The following is a 27,330-nucleotide window of genomic DNA, read 5'->3' on the forward strand; positions in this document are numbered from 1 at the left end:
TAGCGGGCATCGGTGGTATTGCACCTTAAGACACTTGCGCAATGGCTTCACTTTTCAGAAGCTACGTCCACTTTTATATACAGTCTATGGCTTTAACTTAAAACAACATGTCACTGTCACGCCAGCATTACCAGACATGCATCTGTTTCTAATGCACTACTTTGTGCATTTAGTTTGTGCAAACAGTTTACGTTTTTGTTACAAATTCAATTACAATTACAGAAATACAATGCACTAAAAAACTGAAATAAGTAGAAGTAAATAGTATAATGTTCTTATTTTGTTTGATACATGTGTTTGTTGCTGTTCATGCTTTCAGGGTCCGGGTTTCCTTGAGCAGCCTTTTTTGAAAATCTTGCCTTGTTGACATCTCCACGTTTCTCTATACCTTAATTCGTTGCCTTTTTAAATAACTTTGAATTGTTTTTCTTCATCCTAAACTGCTGTGGTCTCACTGTTGCTTTGCTCCTCTTCATCCTCTCTGAACTCCAGTTTTATCACATTAAGTGCAACCTATTTTAATCCAAACCCTACTTTAATTCAGCCTAATGGATTGAGCTGGTGGAAAATAACAACAACAAAATAGCAGACGCCTTTGCCTCAGTTTTAAAATTCTGAGATTTCACTCAGCATCAGTTAGGTTCCCCCCTCTTAAGCCATTGCATAGCCTTCTCTCTCCTCCTCTTCCTCCTCCTTTGTCACTCCCCTGCTCTCTCCCTCTCTCGTCCAACACACGCGCTCTCTCGTTCCTCCCTCGCAGACGTTTGGGTGCCGTCGCCGCTGCATCCTATTTTTTTTGACTGTTTGCCTCTTTCTCTCGACTTCTTTCCCACAGAGACAAAACCGGGGTTTGAACAACAAGGGGGGAAAAAAACAACAAAAAAAAAACAAGAGAGAGAAAAAGTGGCCGCTCCGAGGCGACCCACAACAATGACCCGGTCCTGACTAAAATTGAATGGATTAGCCAATCTATTCTGAGCTCTAATGAGATTAGAGAGTCAGCGCAGACATGGGTCGCGGCGGCGTGGTACCTATCGTTGAGCTCCTCGGGGAACATTTTCCCTGTCAGCGGTCCTCCCAGCATGGAAATGGCGTTTTTGACACTGAGGATGCCGCGGATGCCAGGGGACAATAACAGACATTTGAATGCACGCTCACCTGTGCCGCTTTTGTGGTGCGCGGATTCCTAGAAGTAGTAGTAGCAGAAGTAGCAGCAGTGGTCGTAGTAGAAGTACAGGAGGACACAATGAAGTACCAGAAATATATCACGGTGATGCAGATGGCCATGGGAGTGACAGCCTCCAACAAAGACTGCCTCCCCACTAAGAGACAGCTGTGGTGAGTACAGAGCGCGAGGAGGAAGAGGAGGTGGAGGAGGAGGAGGAGGAGGAGGCGCGCGTGTGGATGCGAGCGTGTGTTGTGCGTTCGTTAAAACAGGAGTGGCAAGGGTGTAGTGTGTGGAGAAAGCAGCTTTAAAATGAGCAGCCGCTCAGATTTGTTGAGGAAAAGCTCGTCTCCTCGTCTCCTCTTGTCTGTCCGTGTCTCGTGTGAAGTTAAAGCTGAGGAGCTGTTGGCGGAAGTGGCTGGCTGCATCCCTCTCATCTCTCTCTCTCTTTTTGCCTTCCGCAACTGTCTCATATTAACACCGGCGATAGCCTCACTAAGCCAGGGAGGAGAAGACCGAGCTGGAGCTGTCTGTGCAGCTGTGCATGATGTGTGTGCGAGCGTGCATCCTCTCCGTGTTTTGTTTCGCTCGGTGGACTGTTTGTTGTGATCCGCTGGTGTGGGCTGAGTTTGCAGCGGTCGGGGAGACGGACAATACAGAGCAGGTGTATTCACAACAACAGTATAAATCAACGCGGTTTTCATCTCATCCGGTCCGCTTTGAAATGATGACAACCGGACCTCTATGCTCTGCCTGTCCTCCTTCCTCCAGCCTTTTTTTTTTTTTTTTTTTTTTTTTTAACGATTTGAAGCTTTAAAGTGTAATTTTGGGTGGTTTGAAATTTGCCAGCAAGTCTGAGTTCTCACATCTATTTCTGATGAAGTAAAAAAAAAATGTCGGCCGATTTCTCCACTCATCACTTATTCAGTAGCTTATTGCCACCTGCATTTAGATCAGTATGTGTAGGAGTCATGTTAAGTGCTCCATTCTCATTGGCTGCTCGTGTCTCTGCGTTTTCATCTGCATGTTTCCACAGTTTCATCAATAGCAAAGTCATGCTGGTTTCATAGTCGATTTATTGTCTAAGTCATTCTTTAAGCATGAATTCCAAACATTCTCTGGACAAAATGACGTCTGAAAAAAATCTCGTTGGGCGATAGAAACTTGTGATGGAGATGTTCAAGTTTTCTGACACTTTATGCGTCACACAACAAGTACATTTATCAAGAAGCTTCAGTTGAAGCCCCTACAAAACATTTAAAAGCAGAAAATATTTACAATTGAGAAGCTGGATATTGAGAATGATAAATGTTATTGCATTGTGACTCTTAACAGATAACTGGTACCTCAAAATGTTATTTTAATGAATTGCATGACTCTGGACTCACCAATAAATCAACCTATGACTTTGTACATTTTGTGAATGAGTTGATATCAGTGATCTAGATGCTGATATTAATGTCCGTTACCTTGTTTGGCTTTTGACCTCATGATAGAGGCTGTTAAACAGGATGCTCTGTGTTAGGACTACACTGTAAGGCCATATTAAAGTAAAATGTTAAAGTCTGTTCCTTTTGCTAATTGATATTTGGAGCCTCATTAATAAGAAAAGGAAAATCAAAAAAAACATGACGGCAGAGGAGTGTTCGGTCTAATTATAGGATCTTATTACAGTGAGCTCATTCAGTCCTTCTTCTTCTGTAATCCACATTCAGTAGATAACATTAAGCATGAGGTACAGTCCTGATAGGCTGACATGACTTTACCGTGAGAAGAAGACAAACCTTGATTTATTGGAACGGATGTCCAAGTTTTGCATCCGATACGCAGGAACTAGTGTCTTTATGACTTGGAGTGAATCTCACATGGGAAAAGGATAGGTTTTCTCTTCTTAACTCATGTGACTGCAGTCAAATACGTTGCAAAGGACACAGTGGTGACTTGGTTTTGACACTTCTCCCTTAAGAGAGGCGCGGTGGTACGTCTGGGGCCATCACATCATGGTGGGGGAAGGGACAAGACCATTAAAACAGGATTACTGTATCGTCTCCGACAGCCACTTTAACGGAGTGAAGCTGAGCCAGCGTCTATCTGCAGTGTGTGTTTCATGAAGTCACCCCATGCATTCACTTGCATGCCATTTCTGTCTTTATTCAGAGTGACGTCTGAGCCCAGAGTCAGTAGGCTTGCATGCACACAAGCAACTCAACAAATGTACAGTACAGCATTTGCAAGATTTAAAATGAGACCGCTTAACTGCTAAGTTTATAAGGAGTTGTTTGATAAGTTTCTATCCAGATACGTTGAGCTAATAGGAGAAGGAATATAATTGATAGAGGGACTTCAGCTGTAACTGTTCGTCATCTATCAACCCATTTATTATAACCACTATAAAAACGGCTTTTTTATAAATAGTATAGGCACTAAGTTGTTACCAAGCGGAAACTAACAGTGATGTCACCGATTGGTTTGTGAACTGCTGTCCTGAAGCCTTGAATTTTGGCCATCGCCATCTTGCTATTTTGTAGCCAGAAGTGACCATATTTGGACGAGCAGTGGAGGAGTGAGGAGGGGATCTGTTGGGAACTCCAGGACACTTTGCTCCGCCCACCTACAGTGTAAACCTGACTGCCCCACAGGCCTGTCAATCAAACAGACACCCACCAAACATACCACATTTTGAGGCCTAATATCTAATTAAAGATAGAATTATTTTCGCATAGACCACAAGAAAACTAACAAGGATTGACTTTAGCGAATTATATCGTAATGACTTGTGAAAAAAGTGTATTGGCTTTGTATTTCATAAGAGATGTTGAATGGGAGTCTATGAAGCCAGAGGTTTTTTTAGAGCCAAGCCCTAGCGGTCCTAGGTGGTATTGCACTTCAAGGCACTTCCACATTGGCCTCAGTTTATCAAAATAAACCAGATTGAGGACTTCATACCCTGATGATATTTATTTATTTCAGAGACTGTGGAGTGAGTGCTCTGGTATCCAGACTCTATGTACTGTGTACAGTTGTACAAATATACATGTAGATGTAAGTTTAAAATTAAATGTACTTGCCGTACAGCTCTTAAATTGAATGAGGTGAAAGAGCCAGAGTACCGTCTGCAACTTGTGTTCCTTCCATTCATGCTGTAAGGTTAAGTTTGCACATTGTGGTGAAGGACGTGATGCAGAAATGAGCTCTTGCCAGAGGAGCAAAAATGATTTAGAAGTGACTCACTTACACTCAGGTAATGGGAGATGATGTAGTTGTGCCTTAGAGGAAACAAGGCGACAGAGCGGAGACATTACTCTTTTCTTAGCAGCAGATTAAGAGTGTGCAGTAGATGAGGAGGTTGTTGTGTGCCAGAAGGTTTCCTTCCAAACCCCTGACCCCCCTTTGATTAAAAAAATCTGCTTCCATTGTTCATTGCATTGATAATGCAATAAGCAATCACGAAATAATTAAAACTCTCAATTATTTCACTATATGTGCTACAGTGCATGTTTATGTATTCTCCATTTGGGTGATGATGCAGGCCAGATGATAATTAGTCGTTTCTGTACATAAACATGTTCACCATATGCCACACAATGTTCCTGAGGCAATAAGAACGACATATTTAAATAGGGAAAATTTAAAAGGGAAAACAACAGCAACATCACGTGTGTGTGTGTGTGTGTGTGTGTGTGTGTGTGTGTGTGTGTGTGTGTGTGTGTGTGTGTGTGTGTGTGTGTGTGTGTGTGTGTGTGTGTGTGTGTGTGTGTGTGTGTGTGCATCTTTGTGTGTTTAAGAGGTCATTCAGATTGTGTCTGTCTCACGAAGTCTCTTGGAATTTATACATCTTTGTGTCATAATTGCTCCATCTTTTCAAACTGAAAACATGCCCTCAAAGGCCGAAATGTGAAAAGTACACGATTTTGTGAGCCAGTTGCACTTCTGAGTGGAGGTTTGTATTGTTTAAGGTACCGCCAGATTAATTAATTGTTGATGGATTTATGCTTAATTCAATTACAACCCTATTGTGAGATTACTGGGGTAAGATGTTTAGCTGTTTTAATCTGGATATTTTCTTAGTCAGATAAAGTCACTGAACAAAAATCAAAACATCACTGAGGAACAAACAGAAGGCTTGAAAGTATAGGACTCTCTTCACTGCATAAAAAAGAGGACAAATATCTTGTTAGGATACAAAACACACTGTAATTAGTTTGTTATCAACCATAAATCATAATTAGCCTGATGACGTGTGTTTAAACCTAACCTTCCTAACGCGTGGGCGTATCGTCTTGTATTGTGTGCCAGATGTCTGCTTTGCTCCCCTCCACAGTGACAGCTCCGCCTGGTGTTCTCAGTCCACTTGCTTAATGATGCATAAAGTCAGCGTCCCTTCTTCCCCTCAAACACACACACACACACACACACACACACACACACACACACACACACACACACACACACACACACACACACACACACACACACACACACACACACACACACACACACACACACACACATGCAAAACACTGTGCCCTCTGATTTGCCTGTCCACACGTCCTCCCTCCCATCTCTTCAGACGAACACACACACTCAACAACTCCTGTTTTACCCCCTCCTCTCTCCCAGTTCCACTCATGGAGTCCATGATGCGTAATCTCACACAAACTGACAATGCCTTGCATTACTTACCTCAGCAGGAGCCCAAATCCAGGGTGGGCCTGTCATGATAATCAGTACTTTTCTGGAAAAACATGCACAAATACTCTGTTTTTTTTTCCTTTTTTCCTCTCAGTATCTTTCTGCCTCTCTCCCCCTAAAGTAAAATAAACAGTTTTTTTGTTAGTCATGAAATCTGATCTTAAAAACACAAGTGCTGACTTCAGACTTGGTACACACTACTCTTACTCCACAGTTCTTACAGAATATGTGCGAACGTGCACACACGTGTTTGTGTGTGTTTGTATTCAGTGTTTCTGTCCATTAGGAACTCGCATGTTCTTACTTTGGCAGAACGGTTGTAATCTCCTCTCAGATGGTTTATGCCACTAAAGGGAACAGATTACACAGGGTTTATTGACTCGTGGCTCGCCCCCTTACCCCCCCACCCCTGCTCTCTGAGCATCCTGTGGGTGTGTGTTTGTTGGTGTGTGTTTGTGTGTATGTGAGAGTAGACTTGTGGGTGTCTGTGCCAGTGGCAGTGTGTTTGTTTGGGTTAGGGCCTTTACTGCAAACTTTTCAGAACTGATTTAAATGCAGAAGAGAAAAGAGAAACTTTTTTCTATAATTTTTGCTTTTGTTGAAGTAGTCCTTCACAATTCATCCTAAAAATATTGTGATCTGGATTCATGCTTCGATGCGATCTCAATTTTAAATAACAAGGATTCTGCCGCATTTTCATTCGGGTCATCAGTTCCATCAAAACAAGCGCCCCCACTCCCTCTCAACCAGTAGCAACGCAGCGTTACACCACGTGATGTAGATCAGCGGATACTGGCAGCAAATTTAACCCAGAGTGAGAGAGAATGGGACACATTGATGACAAGATAACGCGCTGAAAAATACTGGTTCAAAGATTTAATATGAGAGGACTGGAGACGAAAGCTAAAAAATTTTTTTACTGAATGTTTAGTGATTTATGAAGCTTAAAATGAGCGTTCCCTTTCTAGTGTCACAAAGTTGATATGCAGGTATCATGATAGGTACAATGTCAAGTTCTGCCTGCCCGCTGAGAATTACATGCACCGCACAGCACCGCTCACAGCTGCAGAGAAAACTACCAGACATTGTAATGATTTAAATATGATGTAATCTTCTTTGTCAGACTCATCACTGAAGATAAATCATCTGAAGTCTATAGTTTTTGAACATTTTGAGTCATCAGTGGGTTATTAGACTCAGAAGTAGCATTTCATTGATACGTTTGATCTGAAATTTTACATTATTTCCTTGTTTAATCTCAATATTTTATTAGACTTTCTTATATCCTATATCAGGCACCATCAATATTTACATTGAAAATAAAAATGGTAAGAAAATCATGATGTAAGTATGTAAGATTCTTACCTTTGTTTACATCACTGTCAAAACATTATTGCGCTTTATTCTGGCACGAATGCAACCGAAAAAAAAGTTTAGAGTTGTACCTAAAATCAAGTATTGTATTCCCCCGTCCTCCCTACTGAATTATTGAAAAATCATTTCCATCCATATTCACCTTATCAGTTGCATACATAACTGAACAATTAACCGAACTGCTCATTTTAGTCTCTGAATCTGTGATGTAAAATTTTGACGCTCTCGCCGCAAGTCTGACCACGGTTCAAACACATGCAGCTCTGCGTTCATGTAATGTGGAGACAAAATAGGGGCCCAGTAATCGCTGCTGGAAGAGCCTGTTGGCGGCAGTGATGTTAACAGAGACCTATCAGAGACTCTTCGTCTGTAGTCAGAGTCAGAGGCGGAGCAGCAATGACTTTTAGAATCTGTGAGTCACACGTTCTCGGCCTCTGGTGGCTTTCGACTGTCACGATGGCTCACAGGGGGCTGACAAGATGGAATCCATCACTGCCGCCCCACAAACAGAGAAGGACACAGCGAAGGGGATCCACTTTAGTCGGACAGAGATCCCAATTCTTCTTTTTTTTTTCTGTCTTTTCCTCTTTGGGGCACATTTAGGTCTTTCTGTCAGCATTCCAAATTTTCTAATGTTACATAATTGAGGCTTTTTATTTTTCTTAAAATGATGTAACATCATTACTGTAGAGTAATAGAGGATGTCTGAAAGTGTTTGTGTCTTTGGGTATTAAAGCATCCTTAATGTTTGAAATATGATTGAAACCGACTAAACAACAGAATAATTTATGACTACACAATGTTGCAAACATCACTACACTTTGCAGTACTTAAAAGATTAAACCCATGAATTACAGATCATATACTACTGCTTACAATTATTCAATATTTCATTTGACTTTAGATTGGTTTTCCATCTTTGATGTAGGATTTTAGAGGTACTTATAGAAAGCATTGATATGTTGTTGGAAAGTAAATCCCAAAATATTGATCTTTTAATCAGGATTAAAAAAAACAGAGGTATTGTTTGGGCGGTTGAAGAAGATGCATCTGTTTCCTCGAGTACTTGAAAGTTCCTGTAAAAGAGAATGTTTCCCAGCTGATGATAATGACAAGAAAGTTTGGTGGGCCACTCTTATGGATTACTTCACTATAAGGAATTTTGACAGTGTACCAACATGAACTATAACAAGATGTTGTAAACTGTGTTGGGAAAATGCTCCACAGTAACTTATGCATATATAATCTTTTGTTATTGAACTGAAATGCCTTTTGTGGGCTACAGATGCAACATCATGCATGTGTCTTTTCAGCATCCCACTCTTTTTTTTTTGTTACTTTTTTGAGGACCGTAATGACCTCAGACTTCCACTTCTGATTGTTTAGAACAAGCTGCATCTTTGTTTTTAGCCAGTCTAGATTGCTTTGCAGCTGAGAGGGTTCACTAGTCTTTGACATTGGCAATCATGTTTTATTGTCTTGTTTCATTTGCATTAAAGCACACATCGGCTGTATGCTTCGATTCCAAAGTTCAGCTTACTTTGCCATTTTCATAACATAGAGGGGGTCACACTAACATTTGCTTTTAGTGTGACTTGCCTTCACAGCAGATTTCTGCACATGATAAATGAATGTTTGATTTGCTCTGAGTTTGACTGTGCAGTGGCTTTTGAAACCAGCCATTGACCTGCCGTTACCCCTCTCTCAGCGGGGGTCAGACAACACTCGGACATGACCGTTGTCCCGCCTTGTTTGATACACGTCTATATGCCTAATCTGGTCTGTCCATCTGTCAGGCCTGTCTAGCCTAATCAGAGTCTTGATCCCGCCACAGATTTTCCGTCTCGTCCTCCTCTGCCTAGGTGGCTTTCAAAGGACAAACAGACTCCAGCCAGTAAATAACAACCTTTGAAATGGACTTCTTTGCTTGCTTTTCTTTCTCCTCAGACTTTTCCAAGGATGTTTTTCTCCATCCAACATACTAGTCATTTGTTTCCTTCTTCTGTTAGGCAGGGTCACTGGGGTTATCTAGATCAAGTAGGATGTGTCATGCACCTCTTGTCACCACTTGTCCACCGAAGTCGGAGGGGGACCCAGGAGCAAGATTGTGCATGTTCATCGGCCACCATCACTTCCAGCTGAACAGTCAGGCATTACGAAGCAGTCAGGCCGACCTCTAAGCCATACGCTGACAGTGTCCCTCTGTCCTTTGTCCCTTTGCATTATAGTCCTTTTCTTTCTGTCTTTCAACCTCTTTTCATCCAACTCTGCCTGTGGCACCATGTCGCTGCATGCTTTGTTCACTTGTCTTCTTTAGTCTCTTAGTCTTTTTCTTGAACTTTTATTTTCTCCACCTGTGTGATAGAGGCCTCGGGAAGTGTTTCTGTTCATATGGAAAGTAAAACTCCCCGGCAAGGTGGAGTGAAATCTTTGAAAAGGTCCAGGAATATAAATGGAAAGAAGAAGAAGCTATTTTGGATGCTCCACTGTTGCCCGATTAGCTGTGAGATATGAACACACACAAATCCAAGGATGGAAAGGCATCCAAGGACTGTTTAACATTTTGGTCGGAGCACAACTCATTGTTATTGGACAGGTTATAAAAGGCAGATGAATTTAAGCATAGTAAGATATTTTTCCCTACTCGCACAAGGATTTGACAGATAATCTGTAATGAGATCATATCCCTGGTATGAGTATATGTTTGTGAGTGAGACTGGGAGCTTTGCTGCTTCGATGGACGTGTCAGGATGGGCTGAGACTCACCTGCTTTTGTCCCTGTAGTCCTTCACTGATCCTTTATAAGCTCCACTCCCAAATGCATGTACACGAATCGTCAAAGCAAGTACAACAACAGCTGAGCAACATGTTCCAGCCTTATACGACGTGAAACTCAGTCAAACACATTGATGTTGAAACTGTCAAGAGTGAGATGTTTAGATCGTTTTTACAAAACTGCTGTTGCCGAAGAGAAGACATTAGGTTTGTAGCAAAGCTAACAAGGAAGCATTAGGCCAATTAGCTAGCATTAGGGGCTGGCATTGGCTGAATTGGTCTGGTTGTATATAGTGTGCATCTATTTCGATACCGACGCTAAATTAACACCAACATGTCTTTGTTTTAAAAGGGATTACTTTTGCTCTGTTCATACAGGAGTACATCTCATCACTGTCAGTGAGCCACAGTAGTGTGCCCATATAGATAAAATAATTTGCTTTAAATTCATGGAGCTTAAATCTACATTGGATGCCTTATTTCAGTCTTTTTAAACAAATTTTTGATCACACACGTGTCTAATTTGCATACGATGCAGTAACAGGAAGCTACTCTGTGTGCAGCAGGTAAGCTGGACTCTACTGACAGCATGCGAGGCGTTTCAGAGACATTTGTAAAGTGTAGGTGAAGACAACAACCATGGTTAGACTCTACCCCTCTAAACTGTTTGAAAACTAACGTGTTTAATGTAACTGCTACTATAGTGTGTTAGAGATAAGTATACAAACTTCACAACATATGAATGAGAGTCAGACTAACGGGCACTAATTAACCAACATTCAGTGTTTAAAGGTATAAACAACAGAAAATACCAAAATGCGCTGCAACAGTAGCAAAGCAGAATGCAGTCACAGAGCTCACAGGCGGTTACCTCTGAATCACATCATGTAAACAGACAGAAAACAACAAGTAACTCTGCAAGTAAACTCAAGCTGAACATAATCATGAAGAATATCTCTTCATGCCTTCCAACCCTCTGAGGTCTCTCCACCCTTAAAAAGCCTCACTGATGTTAACGGGGCTTGTCACCCTCGCCTGATCTCATCACTTCTTTTTCAGTTTTGGTTCCTCTGAGCTTCTCCTCTCTGCCTGTTTCTCAGCCAACTCCTTCTTGACAATGTGATTGTGGAGTTCAGCAAGTTAGCATGTGTCATATTTACCTTCCCTCTTCCTCCCACTGCACTCTTTCCCCCATCCTCCTTTCCCACTGTTCTGTGCACCAACACGAACACCTCCTTTCGCTAAATGGCTGAAATAGTGCTCAGCCTGATCCACTTTGTTTATTTCCTATTTACACAGCAAAAGCTGTTCACAGACACTTGATTATTGTTTTCAGTGCACACATAGAAGGGACAACTAGTTGACTACGAGGAGATGGTCACTGAATTTGGAAAAATTTGTATTGTGTCAGAATTTCAGATTACACCTTTAACAGTCACAGAGTAGGCTAGTTAAACTGTTTATTACGGCATTAGACAACGTTATCCCTCAAAGAATATTTAACGCAGATTCAAACAATCTCCCCAAAATTTCCGGTTGCTTGCAATGTTGCCCTATTTCAGGGATTTTTCTGCATAAAAGGTAGTCAGTAGAAGCTCAGCTAACATTATTATGACCTTTCCAAACCAAAAAACGCCTTGTCAACAAAATCAACTTCTGATTTTCAGTCAGCGAGGATCTTCAGCGTCTCCTCTCAATTACAACAAACCACACGATGGCTGAAAAACTGTGACAGGGTTTATGGGAGATGTGGTCTTATAATGAAAGAGAATGAGGGATGAATGAATGAGTGATTATATATGACTCTCTCTTACGGAATAGTTAACAGAGATCACAAGATCATTTTCTTTCCCTTGACTTGCAGCTTTTGCCAATTTCTGCAATTTGTCTCGCAAAAGATTCCTCAAAACTGTTAATATTCTGTATTTTGAATCAGAAGCAATAAGGCGCTGTGAGTCTTGGCTACCCTGAATCCTACCACTACACCACAGGCTGCTACAGTCTATGTAGTCTAATTTCATATAGCCAAACACAGGAAATGCCTACTATCTTCATGTGATTGATGTAGCACATTTTTCTAATAAGCATCAACAACATTGTTTATTGTCCGAAAGCAGATCTTGGGACTCTGAAGCAGACGTTGCTCCTGTTTAGTTTCTCTTCATTGATCTGTTTCTTCTCTGCTGGTGAAGAAGTGGGATCTTAGAAAACAAACATCAGTGAAATCAGCTCATGTATCGTATCTCCCTCTGTGGTTTTTGTGGTTGCCATGGTGATAAAATGAGCCATGGCAGCAAGTTGAAAAAATTAAATTGTCAAACGTTCATGTGATCGCAGGAACAGCAGCAGCACTCCCTCTGCCTGGCACTGAGAGCAAGCAGCCGCAACTGCTCGCTGTCTGAAAACATGACCCGGGTTCTGGAGCTTTCAATAAATTAAAACATGATCCTCATCGTTCTGCAGATGGGTTTCCTCTGCTGAAATGGATTTGTGGAGGTTCAAATTTCTGTTATATCTGTGCAGTGTCACCACAAGGTCCATTTAGCAGCTCTGTGTTTGGAGGCTCTGATCATACTACAAGATCACCATTATTTATACCTCTGTCCGGAAAGTCGAAATCGAAATTTGAAAATCAACAATTTGATGACATGTGGTCAAACTCCTACTGCTGATGAAGTTCATGTGATATGATTGATAGCTCCTGCACAGATAAACTAAATAGATGCTCTTTTAAGAGTCTTTGGCCAGCTGCTGTTTCCACAGTCAAAAATGAAGTTTAATAGAGGCTCTGTGACAAATGTGTCTTATTATTTTTGATCCTTGTATTCCAATTGAATTACAGTATTTGTATCTAATTATCATTTGGAGAACATAGTTCTCTGATGACATTAATCAATGAATCAACAAACTTACAGTTTGTGATATTTAGGCTGTACCATTTACCAATTGCAGGGATTCAGTGATGAGGTCATCTCTAAAGCTTTGCCAGTGATCTCTTAAATCCAGGGCAGGAGGGAAATTCTCTATTTTGGGTTGAAGTGTCATGTAATATTTATAAATTTCACCTCTCACTGCAGTTCATGTCTAATGCTTCTTGTCCTGTCTTTATTTTTGTGCTGTAAGATACTAGTATTGTCTGTTGTTTGCACTCTGGACCCGCTTTGGGAATGCACTCCTGTCTGTTGTGGGTTTCTCCATATTTCTCCAGAGGCAGTGAAAAGTGAAACTAACTTCTGTCTGCACAAATAGCCAGACTGTGTCTAATCCACTGGCTTGCATGGTTCAATATATCATTCTAAAATCCTGCAGCACCACTGACAATAAATCATTCATAGGCCAGCATCAAGTGAGGAGTCATACTTCTGCTCCTTCTGGTGTTCTGCTTAATTTAGATTTTTGCAACTTGTTTATACTGTTTGTCTGGATGAAAAAAATCAACAAACTTACAGTTTGTGACTTTTTTTTTACAAGATGTGGGCGTGTCACATATGGAAGCTTTAATGATTAGCTGTAAAACACAAAGAAAAACAAAGGATAAAAGTGATCTCCCTGAAGGAGAACTCTTGAGTCTATATGCATCACAGTCTGCTTTAGGTTTCAGGGAAGAACTACTGCATTACTTTTGATTGAAACTATCCATTGTCAAACCGACATATTGGACTGCAATATTTAAAAGTGGTTTACTCTTTCTAATGTCTTATCTGTATTGTGTCATAAATTCATATATTTTCTTGACTGACTCAAAAGTAAAACTGTAGCCATCAGCCAAAGACAAACATACTTGTTCATGGAAACTGATCGTGTTCAAGGATTTTCTTGAGTAATTCTTGATGAAGCAACATTTGCTCAACAATGTCTGAAATATTTTTTTAGCCAAATGTTTTGCTGATCTGGACCAATACCTTGCAAAAACCAAAACAAAAGAGCCAGTCATTACTTATATTTGGCAAAGCACCATTTACATCACAGTGTCACGGAAACGCTGATGCATTAAAACCTCAAACAAAATAGTCCCTGTTTCCCGTTTCCAATCTGTCGTGTTAACTATTGTAGAGTGTAGAATTTGCTGAATGAGCTACAGGTTGTAAACCACCACATAGACACTTCCCCATCAGCGCTCCTCATTCTTAGAAACAGGGTTGCTAAACCTACAAAGCTTCACAAGCTGCTCCTGCTGGATGTGTGAATGAAATTCCCTTGTAAAAGTAATACTGGGATTACAGTGACAGAGACTGGGGCTCCTCTCGATGCTGTCTGTGTATCTTGGCTGTTAGTAAATTCAGAAATGCATATTTGTCTTTAATTTCTCAGTAAATATAGTATTTAGAAATCTACATTTGGCCTGTGAAGATGGTCAGACCATCAATTTGAACTGAACTATTTCAACGATGACTGAAGTAAAACACAGTAACCTCTTGTTCCTCAGAGTAAAATGTAATAGTTTTGGTGATCACATCGTTTTTCTTGTGTTTACTTTGTGTCCACTGATAATTAGCAAATGTTAATGTACACTCCAAAATACTCCTGCTAAACACTAATATGTTAACATTGTCTTTGTAAGCATTGCTGAGGTTTCTGTGCAGTAAAACAACCTCAAACACCTGCCTGCATGGCTGTAGACTCTTAAAGATGCTGTAAAGCAAATTCCAAGATTTGCTTCTCAGTACATTATATACATGTAAAATGAGTTGCTGAAAGCATGTGCAAAGCTAGAAAACGTTGTCGCAATGAAATGTGGAGTTAAACTGTTGAACAGTTTCTCACCCGTCTTCAGCTCAGGTTTTTTTAGGCGGTGTGAAAACCCAACCTATCTACGTCACAACAACCTATCTACGTCACAACAACCTATCTACGTCAGATCACAGACGGTTTATATAGCCTTCTGCATGACTCCTCATCTCACGGTGAAACGTTATAAAAGCCTGCAGCTCATTAGCATAAGAGGTCATCCCACTGGACTTCAGTTCTACTCCTGACGTAGTCAGATTGTTATTGTACATCAGCTAGCTGCTACAGGACGTCTCCCTCCACCCGCTAAGGAATCTTTCCTGGAAGCAAGAACCTCCAAAGCAGCGCTGCATCGCTCTTTAAATGTCCTACTGATGAAGGAAAAAGAGGTGGATTGACTTCATGAAGATCTAAAGGAGACGTTCGGATTAACACCAACAGCTGCGTCTGCAGGGACCATTTCACGGCGGATAGTTTCACCAACTTCCACCGGAGACGGACGGAGTTCACGGACACACCGCTCCTCCTGCAGCGCCGAGCCGAGCCGAGCTTCACCCTCCCGGCCGCCGGCCGACTGTCCGCCCGCCGCCGGTTCACCACTCAGCTTAAGTTCTGTGTGCTTGTTATAATTATACTAGATAACTTTTCCACAGTAACTCTGCTACATTTAGTCCGCGGTGCAAACCGCTAACATGATTTTATTCAGTGTAGAATAACTTTATTTTTGTAAAATGGGAGCTAATGTGCTAATTAGCTTCTATTGAGCTCGTAGGTTCTTTTTTATGCGTCTCAATCTAACTCCGATAAGAACTATAATATATGTAACTCTGTATTTTACATGTCGGGGTGATGGTGAACATGGACCAGAGGACATCTAGTCCTCACGATTAATGAGGGTTGTTGTTGTTGTAGTCTGGTGTAACGTTACAATCACCGACCCTCTCGGTTACATGTACCGGTACCGGTCCGGATAAACGAGCCCGACTACATCTGCAGAGGAGGAGGCGGAGGAGGAGGAGGTGGAGAAGGTGGAGGAGGAGGAGGGACATCAGTGGAAGAGAAAGACTTTCAGCTCAATCTGAGCAGGTTCAAAGTTTGAATTGACATGATATAATGGATGCGTTGTTCATGTTGCAGTCGTTACAGAACTAAATCAACTCGTCCTCTCTTATTATCTCCACTATTGTAATGCAGGTCGTTAGAAGTAGTTGGAGACTCACTGTCTGCTGTCTCTGGTGTCCAGTTTGACTCCTGTGTTACAGCTCAGGGGGACAAGCTTCATTTATATGCATCTGCATGTTTCACTCATTGGACAAATAAATTCTGATTGTATTGTGTTTTCATAAAACAGGCTGCTCCGTCCACCAGAGACAGAGTACCAGTGGGACATTATGCATAAAGTCACCGAGAGGTTGGATGTCAGACGGACCGCTTAGTGGGGAAAAGAACTGCAGCCACAGGACTGTCATACAGAGCACTGAACACCTTCCAGCGAGTGGGCGGAGCTTCAGCTCCTTCAGGACACGCCCCCCAGTCTCAGAGCAGAGAAGACTGATGATTTTCTCACAATTTCAAACCCTAATTTAACAAACTTGTTGGTGTTTTTTTTCATTCAAATTTGGATGGGTAGTTAACAACCCATACTTCTGTGGTGTGATGAACTTAAAACTCATTTTCATTTCTACTTTACAGCATCTTTAAGTCTTTTTTGGATGTATACTTTCTATTTTCACTGTTTTTTAACACATTTTTAATGTATCATGAAATAATGATAATTCTGCTATTCTGTTCTGTTGCTTCACTTATTCTGTTAAACCCAATTCAGACCAAAGACCTGCAACGAGTCAAAGCTGTTTTTTAGCATTGCAGGGAAAAGCAGTGTCAACTGGCCCGTCTCAGCTCGACTCAAGTTGGCCATTTTTGTTGCCTGCAGCTCAGCTTGCCAAGTCTCTAGTGAGCCATTTTCTAACATAAGGCACAATAATTTGTGTATTTTCTGCTCATTGGAGGAGACACCAACTCTTCTAAACGACAGAATGGCTCCAAAAAAGGCGGAAGAAGTTGACAAAATGAGGTGCGACCACCTTTCTCAAGTTTGCAAACTGGGTATGACGCTAAAGCACCCATGATTGGCTCCAAACTCTCAACCACCTCATTTTTGTTTCTGCTGTTCCATCCCTGGTAAAAAAAAAAAAAAAAAAAAATACAACTGTTGCAAGAAACTCTCACTATCACTTCATTCATGTTTTAAGACACTAAAATTATATCAAGTTACTAAAAAGCCTCAAAAGCTGGCAGTTGAGTTGAGAGAGCTGCTGCTGTGGAGCTGTTACATGGGCTCGTCTTGTTGCTGGCAAATTTGAAGAAAGTTGCAGACTGGAGAATCGTGAGTAGTTGCAATTTCCAAATCATCTCGTGGTGAATATTTGTTCTGAACTTCCAGCAGGGAACAGTGCCTACCACTTGTTTTGAATTTTTCCGTGGGAACAAGAAGGTTGTAGATCGGCATGTGTGTATTTTGAATCAAACTGTTTGTTATACATACAAATGGATGCAAGACAGGTCTCCAGGCTGTTCCTCTTCAGTTCAAAGTATTCTGCTGCGACTCGGTGCAGCTCTCATACACTGTGCTGTTATTGATCTGCCTCAGGTTTTTTTTTTTTTTAGCTTTTTCTCATCAGAACAGAGTTGGAGCTGCAGACAAAGGGAAAAGAAAAATGTGAAAAACAGAGAACAAATTATACTGTAAGTTGGCCTTTAATGACCAAAGTTGTAATTGAAACACTCTCTCTGTTGGTGTATTGACCCCTCTATCAATAGACACATTTTGAAATCCATTCCCCTTAGAGGACATAAAAGTAAAAACAACATGTATTGACATGAGCTTCAGGTCTAAATGCAGGTGGAAGGTGCTTACTGTACATGCTGTGACAGTACTGGAACAAACGATCATCCACAGGTAATCAGCAATATTCAATTGTATCATGTGAAACAACATTGGAATCCTTGAGGCCCTTTAGGGTACTGTGTATCGTGCCACAATAAACCGTAAAAATTACACTGATGAACATGTTTTTGAAAATAAGCCACTGCACCTCGTAGAGGTGATCGCAGACCCAACACCTGTGCAGCTCTGTGGATTTCAATCAATCCATTCATAAGAACATTATTTCTCATGTTACTGCTGTCTCGGCCTGATGTGCCAAAAAGTGGCTTTATTGATCATAGGGTCTGGATAAAATAATGATTAATAATGAATCATGATTTTTTTTTTTTTCTTCAATATACATGTTTATTGCTCCCATTTACCTGATACAGGAAACAACTAAAAAAAAATGATGGTGCTGGATATCGGATATAGGATATTGTAGTCAAATATTGCAAAAATCAAGAAAACCTTGTAAATTTCAGATCAATTGTGTCAATGAAATGCTGATATTGTGTCTAATAAAACAGTGATGACTCAAAGTGTTTAAAAACCTCAGACTTCAGATCATTGATCATCATTGATGAACCTGACAGAAAAGATTACATTGTAATTACAGAGAAGGCAAAGCATTACAGTGTCTAGTAGTTTTCCCTGCAGCTGTGCGTAGTCCTGCAAGATACATGTAAATCTCAGCAAGCAGGCAGAACTCTGCAAGATACCTGTCATGATACCTGCACATCAACTCTGGACAACAGAACGGGAATGTCCCGTTTTAAGCTTCATAAATCACTGAACATTAGCTGCAGTCTTTTGTTGTCTCTTGGATTTAGTATTTTTCTGAGCGTCGTCTTTATGTCGGTGTCTCTCACTCGCTCTGGGTTTACTTTTCTGCGGGTATCCGCTGCTCTGCATCATGAGGTGTAACGTTGCGTTGTTACTGGTTGAGGAAAAGAGCAGGAGCGCTTGTTTTGATCTAGCTAATGTCCCAAATAAAAATGTGGCAGAATCGTTGTGATTTGAAAATGAGATGGCATAGAAGCATGAATCGAGATTACAATTTTAATACGATTAATTGTGGACCCCTAAAAGAAAATCTGCGATCAAGGCTACGTTGCCATCTTGGTCTTGTGATCAGATGAACCAATTTAGTTCACCGGTAAAAACGGGTGAAATAATAATGAATGTTTTGTTTCATTCAGTTATGTGTTTAAATATCATCAGCTCTTTGCAAAAAAGACTTTGGAGGGATTGGATATGTTGGAGCATTTTTTTAATCTCAGCATGTTTTGCCACCTTCCTTTATTTGTTTTTGTGACATACTTTCATGTTGAATATGCCAGATCCAGTGTTTTTACAACCTGGGTTTTCCCAACTTTTGGTGAGTGAAATAAAGTCTCACTTTGAAAATACCCAACAGACCATCAAAGTGTCCTGGATGTGTTCCAGAGAGAGTGACAGGCTGTCAGTAGCTTTCTTTGTCCTTTGGACTGTCGTGTGTCGTCAACTTTAACACTGTCTAATACTTTGGTACAAGCCTTTGATTGATGACTTGTCATTATGATCCTTCTGAAGTACAACAAACAGAATCTAAATCTTCTTTTTGACAGGGCATGAACTATAAATGAATTGCAGAGCTGAACTGGCTTTAGGGCAGCAAACAATGATTATTTTCATCAAAGATTAATCTGCAGTTCATATTTGACTAGTTAATTGTTTTGTCTATAAAAATGTCAGAAAATAGAGAAAAATACACCTGAAGAGGCCTGGCTTGTTCTGTTCCACCATTTACTGAAAACCCAAAGGTATTTGATTTATAAGGTTTTAAAAGAGAGAGAAACCATTAAAAGGAGCAGTCTAATAGACGAGTGGGAATGGAACCGTAACCCCCACGGTTTGTTTCTGTCCACGGACTTTTGTGGCATGTTGGTTTCTGGTACCTTTATTCTGTCCTAATTTTTAAAGACAGAAATGCTAATAAAAAAATGTGAGTAATCAACTAAGTGTTTCAGTATTATCCACATTGAGTGTCTTGTGTAAGATATGTATGCATCAGGTTTTGGCTGATAGTCCTAGTAATGTTTAAACCACATTTATCGAGGATTAACATTTACCTCTTTCAGGAATTTTGAAATCACTTATTTTCTTTCTTTTTTTTTTTTACTTTGTTTGTGTTTAATTTTACTTGCTTTTTAAGGCGTGAGGTTGACACAGATCAGGATTACACTAAGTGGTAATTTTCCTGAGCCTTTCACCTTAAATTACCATGTAAATCCCCTCCCTTTGCAGGCATGCTTGTGAAAAGCAAAGCAGCTTCATTATGGCTTAATAATAGAAGACAAGTGGATGCTCCATACCTAGCCTCCATCTGCAGACTACCCGCTGACATTCAGCCCAATTATTCACACTTGCTTGAATTCCACTACTGCCACCAGGAGAGGATGTCCTTTAAAAAAGTAAAGATAGCAAGAAAAAAGTTATGTCACTGAGATCCTCCAGGCATCTTTCTGTTTTTCCTCAGATATGCAGCATTGCTTGCTAGCAGCGTGTGTACAGTGTGGACTGCTCCTGGGAGAAATCATTTGCATTGTGAACTGTGGTATGTAATGGATGTGGTTGTGTCAAGCTGTTGAGCCCACAAGCTGTGCAACATCAGAGACATTCAAGATTTTAAGCGTACCCAGAAGTTTTAGATATGTTTGTGCTCTCTATTAAAGTGTTGAAACTGCGTCAGCTGGGTCACAACTGGCACTAAAAACTGTGCATTTGGTTACAAACCATGGAGCATAAAAGTTCAAATGTAAGGTAACCGGTGGATTCAGGTGATACACAGTACATGTACATGTGCATAAACCTGCATTAATTGATTTTTTTTTTGTTTGTTTGTTTTTTTGAGGGCAGTTCAACAAGCTGTTAATATAACTATGACATATTTTTCACCTTAGAGAAATGGTCTGGAAAGCGTGTTTGCCACTGTTGCTTTTTAATAAAAACAGAAGACATGGAGCAACATTAAATGGAATTGGAAGCTACTCTCTGATGCTTGAGGCTCTGTTTTGGTCTCCACGAATTCCTGGGGGGAAATATATCTCTATTCAGCTGTTAAATGTGCTAAATATGTTCAATAGCTAACTATCTGTCTTTTGTTTGCTGCTGAGTAGGAAGCATAGAACAGGTTTATGAGAATATTTTACTGAAAATGACACTGAATCTGACTGAATCAAAACAGACCATTTTTTAAAATATTTTATTCATACTGATTAATGCAGCTCTAAGTACCCTGATTGCTGGCAGCTCTCTGCAGTAATGGGATTTCAGTAAGAGACTTGGTAAGAGAAGAAAAAAACCTAGTAAACACATATTTCTACAGAGACCTCATTTCTCGTCTGTGAAAATGGTAGCTTGATTTCCTGCAGGCAGGGTTTTTATCAAAGTGCATGTGCATGACAGGGAAAGTATGACTGTGGAAGAACTGTTTCAAAGAAAGTGCCATCTCCGTGTATCGTAGGGCATCGTTTACTTCACATTTTTTTGTCTGCATCATTGTTAATGTCCTTTTTGTTTCTTTGTCGTTCTGTTGCAGGGTCACTCCCCCAGATGGAGAAACATCCCCCTCAGGTGATCCCGGGTGTTCAGATGGGCTTATAGGTGCTACTGGTGGCGCTGGTGCTATGGCGATGCCTGCCACCTCCACCCTCTCGTTGCCTATGAGTCAGGGGAAACCTTCTCTGCGTCGCATCAAAGGTCGCATTCACCGCAGCAAGAGCCTGGACAGCATCGATCTGCTCGACTCTAACGTAAGGCAGAGATGTTTGTATTCCTGTGGCAGTGATATTTTACAGTCTTGCATTAAATATAAGCTGTGATTACATTTATTAAATTACAGTTCCTGTGGGTTCAGTGGAGACTAAATGTCCAAGAAGTCCTAATACATTTTTTTTTATCCTAACGGTTTCATTCAGATTTAGCATTTAGACAAGCTACATCACTAATACGAACCAACGCGCACACACGTGCACACACACTCACACAGGATGACCTTTGGTTATGCAATATTTTGGGGGGTTTTCAGATGAGCACAGTTTAACACATTCCATATGTCTCTCTCTATGACTGGTTTATTCTCATGAAAAGTATTAATCTGATAAATGTAAGCAGCTTGGACCTAAAAAACCGTTCCTAACTCTGGGATAGTCCATTGAGCTTGGCCCACTCTCTCCAATGGTCAACTCATGCGTATTTGTGCGCGTGTGCTTGTGTGTGTACCTGTGTGTGTGGTGTGTGCGTGTTTATGACTAATGTGGGCAGTTTTGGGAAAGCAACCAACGATTTATGATGTAAAAGCATGCCAACCTGCTACTAATGCATTGGTAAGGCTGTTTTTTTGTGGCATGGGACCACAGTGGAGACACAGATAAATCTCTCTCTGCACTTCAGTGCTGAGTGTGTCTCTCCCCCCTACTACTTTCTTCATGTGTTGACCCTCTGTAGATGTCTGCTTTAATAAATGTCGGCAGTGTGATGTTTCCTCATCCACCCCCGTCCTTCCTCTCCATGTTGACAGTCTGCAGCATGGCTGTGCATGTGTCCAAGTGTGTGTGCGTGCTCATTGTGGGTGTTCAGTATATTAGTGAGCCTTAATTGGAGGTTGCCTAGTGTGTCTGTGCAAGGAGTTATTGTTTGTCCCCTGCACATCACCTGGCCTGTCGTCAGAGCTGGACTGGGCCTCGTTAAGATTACGTTTAAAAGAAGCAACATTTGAAGTTCGTATCCATTATTGATGTGAAGGAGGGCTGAAGGTGGACAGCGAAAGTCGCAGGGTGGGGGTGACAGTCAGGGACGTGCTCAGAGATGACACAGCACAGCCTCGCTAACCTGCATGATTCAACAAACACACGCACGCAGACACACCTGTGTGTTTGACCGAGATTGTCAGTTTGATTGACTGCTGGCATGAAGTTCCCTGTCAGTTTCTAATTTTGTTACAGAGGTGAAAATATCTCATAGATTTTTAACACAACCCTGAGTGCTCTGCTCCATAATACTTGGCAGTGAGCCGTCTGGCCTAAATCAGAGATTTTCTTTTCGTACCTTGCAGACATGATTGAAGTAAGAGCAGAGGTGGGTTATACTGGAGCTGTAGGGGCAGATGGTGAATCAAAGTTAAACGTGACTTTGCCGTTATGTCATCTACGGAAACATAAACTTCCAGCGCTCATGGCGCACGTTGTGTCAAGAGGGAGATGCATCATCCAACTATAGCAACACTGTTGCTGGGGCCAAAAATAGGACTGAAATATTTAAGGAAAATAAGAAAATCTCTCATTGTTATCTTTTGTTAACAATGTTGTAGTTTTAATTCTTCAAATGAGATGTTATACCTATGGGTTGACATACTGTAACATTAGATAATGATTTCTCCTTCTGGGACGAATGTCAAAGAAAACACACCTGGTTACGCGCCTGACCTTACACGCGGTCATGTGTACGGAGAAATCGCGGACGCACCCGGTCCACTCCTCACAAAAAACATGTGTATCTCAGGAACTGATGATGATCAAACAACGAAACGTGCGCCAGTTGCTCATTAGGGATAGAGCTTTCTCCTGCTCCACGCACGTCATGGTGCTGTGCTCCGTGCATGCGCACGGGCAGTAGTCTCCTAGCGTAGCATATTGATTTACCCTTGCACTGTACTTGACATTACTTCAAATGAATGAATTATGATATTTGTATGTGATGTTTTAATTATTAGAGCTACACAGTTGACCAGCAATGGCAATAATGATAATTTGGTTTTAAGTCATTTCATAAGATTTTGACCCATGATTCCTAATGATGCTGTTGATATCTCTGCACTGAAGGAGCTTTAAACAACATTAGCTTCACAGACTGACATGGCCAGTTCCCACTTCAGAGCTTTGAAGGAGCTCAAAACAATATCATGATCTTTAGATGTGCGTTGTAGTTAACAAGGACATTCCAACAAAGTCTTTCATTTACAACTACTAAGCTGTCTGTTGCTTACCTCTCTGGACTGTTTATCTACTGAGAGACTCAATAGTAGAGATTTTTAACAGTCGAGCTCTATCCAGTGTTGTCAACTTAATCACAACATAAAACTCGAACAAAGTTAGGTTTCTTCCTCAACTTGATTTTTTTGGGGTTAAGCATAAAAAATGTAAACTATGCTTCACACATACTGTATGTAAATAGACACTCTTTACAGATGCCATTTTTTGTATCGCAGTAAGAAAAACACTGCTGTAATGATCAAATAAACAGTGGCTGAATTCCATTTAGCTGCTTTAGTTTCAGGGTGATGATTACGTTATTGATAACTGCGCAGTATTTGTACTTTCCCCCTAATGATACAGCTAAATGCCTTCAGTGAAAAAAGTTTATTAACCACACAACAGCCAAGAGAACAGCAGCAGTCATAAAGCCCCGTGAGACTAAACATTCACGACAAGCCGGTGTTGATTATATAGGTTATGATTTTAAAAATTGCTAAATATATAATTGTTTTGTCATATGTTAAAAGTAAGATGTGATTTTGGCTTTTCGGACTTTAACAATCAAGGAAATCTCTCTCTTTGGTGGTTTATTCTGTTACAAGCACTACGTTTCCTTCTCTGTCCGAAAACATTGAATTCGTCACATACACTGATGTGACGACTGTACGAAGTATTTTAGGGATCACTGTAGGGAAGACACAGTTGTATAAAGTCACAAGTCACAATTCTGTCTTTGAAGACCATCCATCAGCAACGATAGTCTTCAAACACAGTCTCAAGAGAACTTATGAGGAAAATAAACTTCCCTTCTTTTCTACCTTCCAGCTGAAACATGATCCTGTATAGTAACAGTGAATCCCAGTGCATGCACAAGTTTTACACAGTATAATATTCAGCCAAGGTCAAAGTTTGCATCTGACTCTCAAGCATGGATTCTCAATTACACCTCCTTGTTTCCATTAAAAATAGAAAATGCAGGCTAAAAAAAAAGGCCTCCGTATCGATTTCGTCTCACTGACTTCTGTATGTGGGCAGACATATCAGCTGTTCAGAGCATGTTCCACAAATACATTAGCTTCCATTCTCTTGCCCTGCTGTAGACCATCATAAGATGTCCATGCATGTAAGTCTGAAGCATGAATAATAGATGAAAGAAATGAATCTACTTCATAATGCAGTGTTTTCCTTCTTTCACTTGCAGCTATTTTTGTGTGATGAAAAAAAAACAGCCTCCTGTAAAGCTATAGAGAAGAGAATCTGAAAAGTCTGCGGTTAAAACTGGGTGAATTCATCAGGGATTTTCTCTATTATTTATTCAATATAGACCAATAGCTCCTCCATTTGTCTTTTAATGCAAAGTGGCTGCCAATGGTGTACTTCACTGTAGAGGAAAGGATTGATTCCTCCCGACACTGTCAGCGGTTAGATAGATGTGTGTGTGTGTGTGTGTGTGTGTGTGTGTGTGTGTGTGTGTGTGTGTGTGTGTGTGTGTGTGTGTGTGTGTGTGTGTGTGTGTGTGTGTGTTGCTGTGAAGTGTGACCTAATATGAGTCCTTGAGCTGAAAGTACACGGGGATTTCGGGAGATCCATGTTCCTCAGCGCTGTCTGATCCATAGACTGCATATAAAAAATGGATGTAGCCTCCGTGACGCCACCTGTAGGTGTCCTGTGGAGCAGTTTTGAAGCTCAGGTCTGAGTGTCTCTGGCCGTCGCCATCTTAGTAGTGCTTGACTCCTCTTTACTCCAAAAATGAGCAAAGAGGTGAGTGGTGCTGAGGCGGGCCAAATGAAGCCTGGTTGCTAAAACCTTCAAGCAGCTCGCCAACTTTCACAGCACCCACCTGTCACTTAAAGCTGCCACTTCTTTAATTATACATAACTTTAAGTCTTAATGCAATTTAAACAGGTGAGTTATATGAAAAAAATTCACCCCTCTTTCAATTGTCATGAACGGGGAAATGAACAATAGAGACCAAAACGTATTTTTGTACCAGGCTTTAAACATGTTTATCACTGCTGTAAAGCTTGACATTTTAACATGGAGGTCTCTGGGAATTGACCACAGACGGAATATAAAAGTGGACGTAGCTTACCACCGAGGGCTGCAAGTCATTTTGTTGTCGTTCACTAAAGTCACTCCTTCTTATTAGTTTTCTGGCGGTCATTACTTAGATGTTAGGACTCAAAAAGCAGTTTGTTTGGGGACATGTTTGTCGGACTGACAGGCCTTGTTGGTTGCTGCTTTGGATTGACTCACTTTTGGAGTCAGCCTCAAGTGGCCATTAAAAGAACAGTTTTTGGCACTTTAGCTGTATTTTTCATCCATGCAGGTTGCCACTTAGTCTGATTGCTTTGGTTCTGGATTGAATCTAAATAGATACTGCTGCTTACCACCTAGTTTGTCCCAATAAGACAATAAGAAAACACAATAAAGTTACAAATGAGAGTTACGGTCAGTCATGATTTTAACTCAAATATTTTTTTTTCAAGTTTGTTTGTACCTTCCAAAAATGTATTTTTCCTGATCTGTCACCTGGATGTTTGAGGTTTTGTAAAGCTCAGGCAACTAAAGTTAATTTGTTAAAGTTGTTGGAAAAATATCTTAAACTCTCATCCTGTATCTCTGTGCTGATGATTCATTAATCATTCATTTATCCCTTTTTGTTCAAAGATAAGTCGAATTCCTTCTACCAACCCTCCAAATCTTTTGAATATTGTGTTAATATCCAGCGGGGACATTGCCTGTGGACACTGAACATACTTCATCGTGTAGTTGCTGGTGAAACAGACTTCTCTGCTCTCTACCGGGTTGACCAGAGATGGCAAACCCTCAAACACGGACTGACAGAGAGAGTGTAAAAGAGAGATTACAAAACAGAGTGATGAATGTGAGGTGGTTATGACACGGATGGGCCATGTGAGGGATGAGAGAAGGGTTTGACAGCAGGGTGCAGGATGTTCCGATTAGATGAATATATTTTCCCTGGATAGACAGGAGGCTACGCAGACACCTTATAACTCATTTCTTTTCATCCCTTGTTCTCGAGGCACAACGGCACAAAATTGCATTCCGCATACAAGTTGTTTGTGTTACCTGAGTTGAAACGGGTCGCTGAAAATCGTCTGCAGCCTCTGTGGTCACCCATGTGTGCCTGTCCCTTTGCGTGTGTGTGTGTGTGTCTGGACCGGATGTGGTATTACAGCAGCAACAATTGGAACAAATTATGAAATCCACAGTAGCACTAAGCTTCTGGGATCATCATGCTCATCACCAGTGTGGCAAATTAGCAACAGATAGCAGCCAAAAGCTGCTGAATTTTGTACATTGAACTGGGGTAACAAGGCTTTTAAATATATAAAAATAAAATAAAGTTGAACAGATATCACTGATTCTGGAGGAAGCAGCGAGTTTTTGTGTTTAATACCTCTGAAGTCATATTACCTCTGTAGAAAGTGAGGATGAATATGCTTGTGTCTGTGTTTCGCCTTGTGAGACTGAACTTTGAAGGCAGTCAGGCTGTATAGTGTCATATTCTGGAGATGTACACACACACACACACACACACACACACACACACACACACACACACACACACACACACACACACACACACACACACACACACACACACGCTCAGTGAGACTGTGGTTACA

General features: G+C 40.9%; 1 protein-coding gene across 18 annotated transcripts in view; it reads left to right on the top strand.

The window, feature by feature from the left end:
- The first annotated feature begins 744 nt into the window (after positions 1-744).
- tjp1a (tight junction protein 1a) overlaps positions 745-27,330 on the top strand; it is a 101,305-nt gene continuing 74,719 nt past the window's right edge. For 13 of the 18 annotated variants that reach the window (XM_069697634.1, XM_069697637.1, XM_069697632.1 and 10 more), the window contains exons 1-2: positions 746-1,338; positions 21,244-21,457. In XM_069697634.1, coding sequence (XP_069553735.1) covers positions 1,247-1,338; positions 21,244-21,457 — 306 coding nt within the window. In that variant the 5' untranslated portion in view covers positions 746-1,246. Of the gene's footprint in view, positions 1,339-21,243; positions 21,458-27,330 lie in introns of all 18 variants that reach the window. The other 5 variants (XM_069697639.1, XM_069697647.1, XM_069697650.1 and 2 more) reach the window with 2 other exon arrangements.

This window comes from Brachyistius frenatus, unplaced genomic scaffold, assembly GCF_029030835.1.
Source record: "Brachyistius frenatus isolate BFR_SWC_R1_liver_20210118 unplaced genomic scaffold, ASM2903083v1 Contig_24, whole genome shotgun sequence".
Lineage (NCBI taxonomy): Eukaryota > Metazoa > Chordata > Actinopteri > Embiotocidae > Brachyistius > Brachyistius frenatus.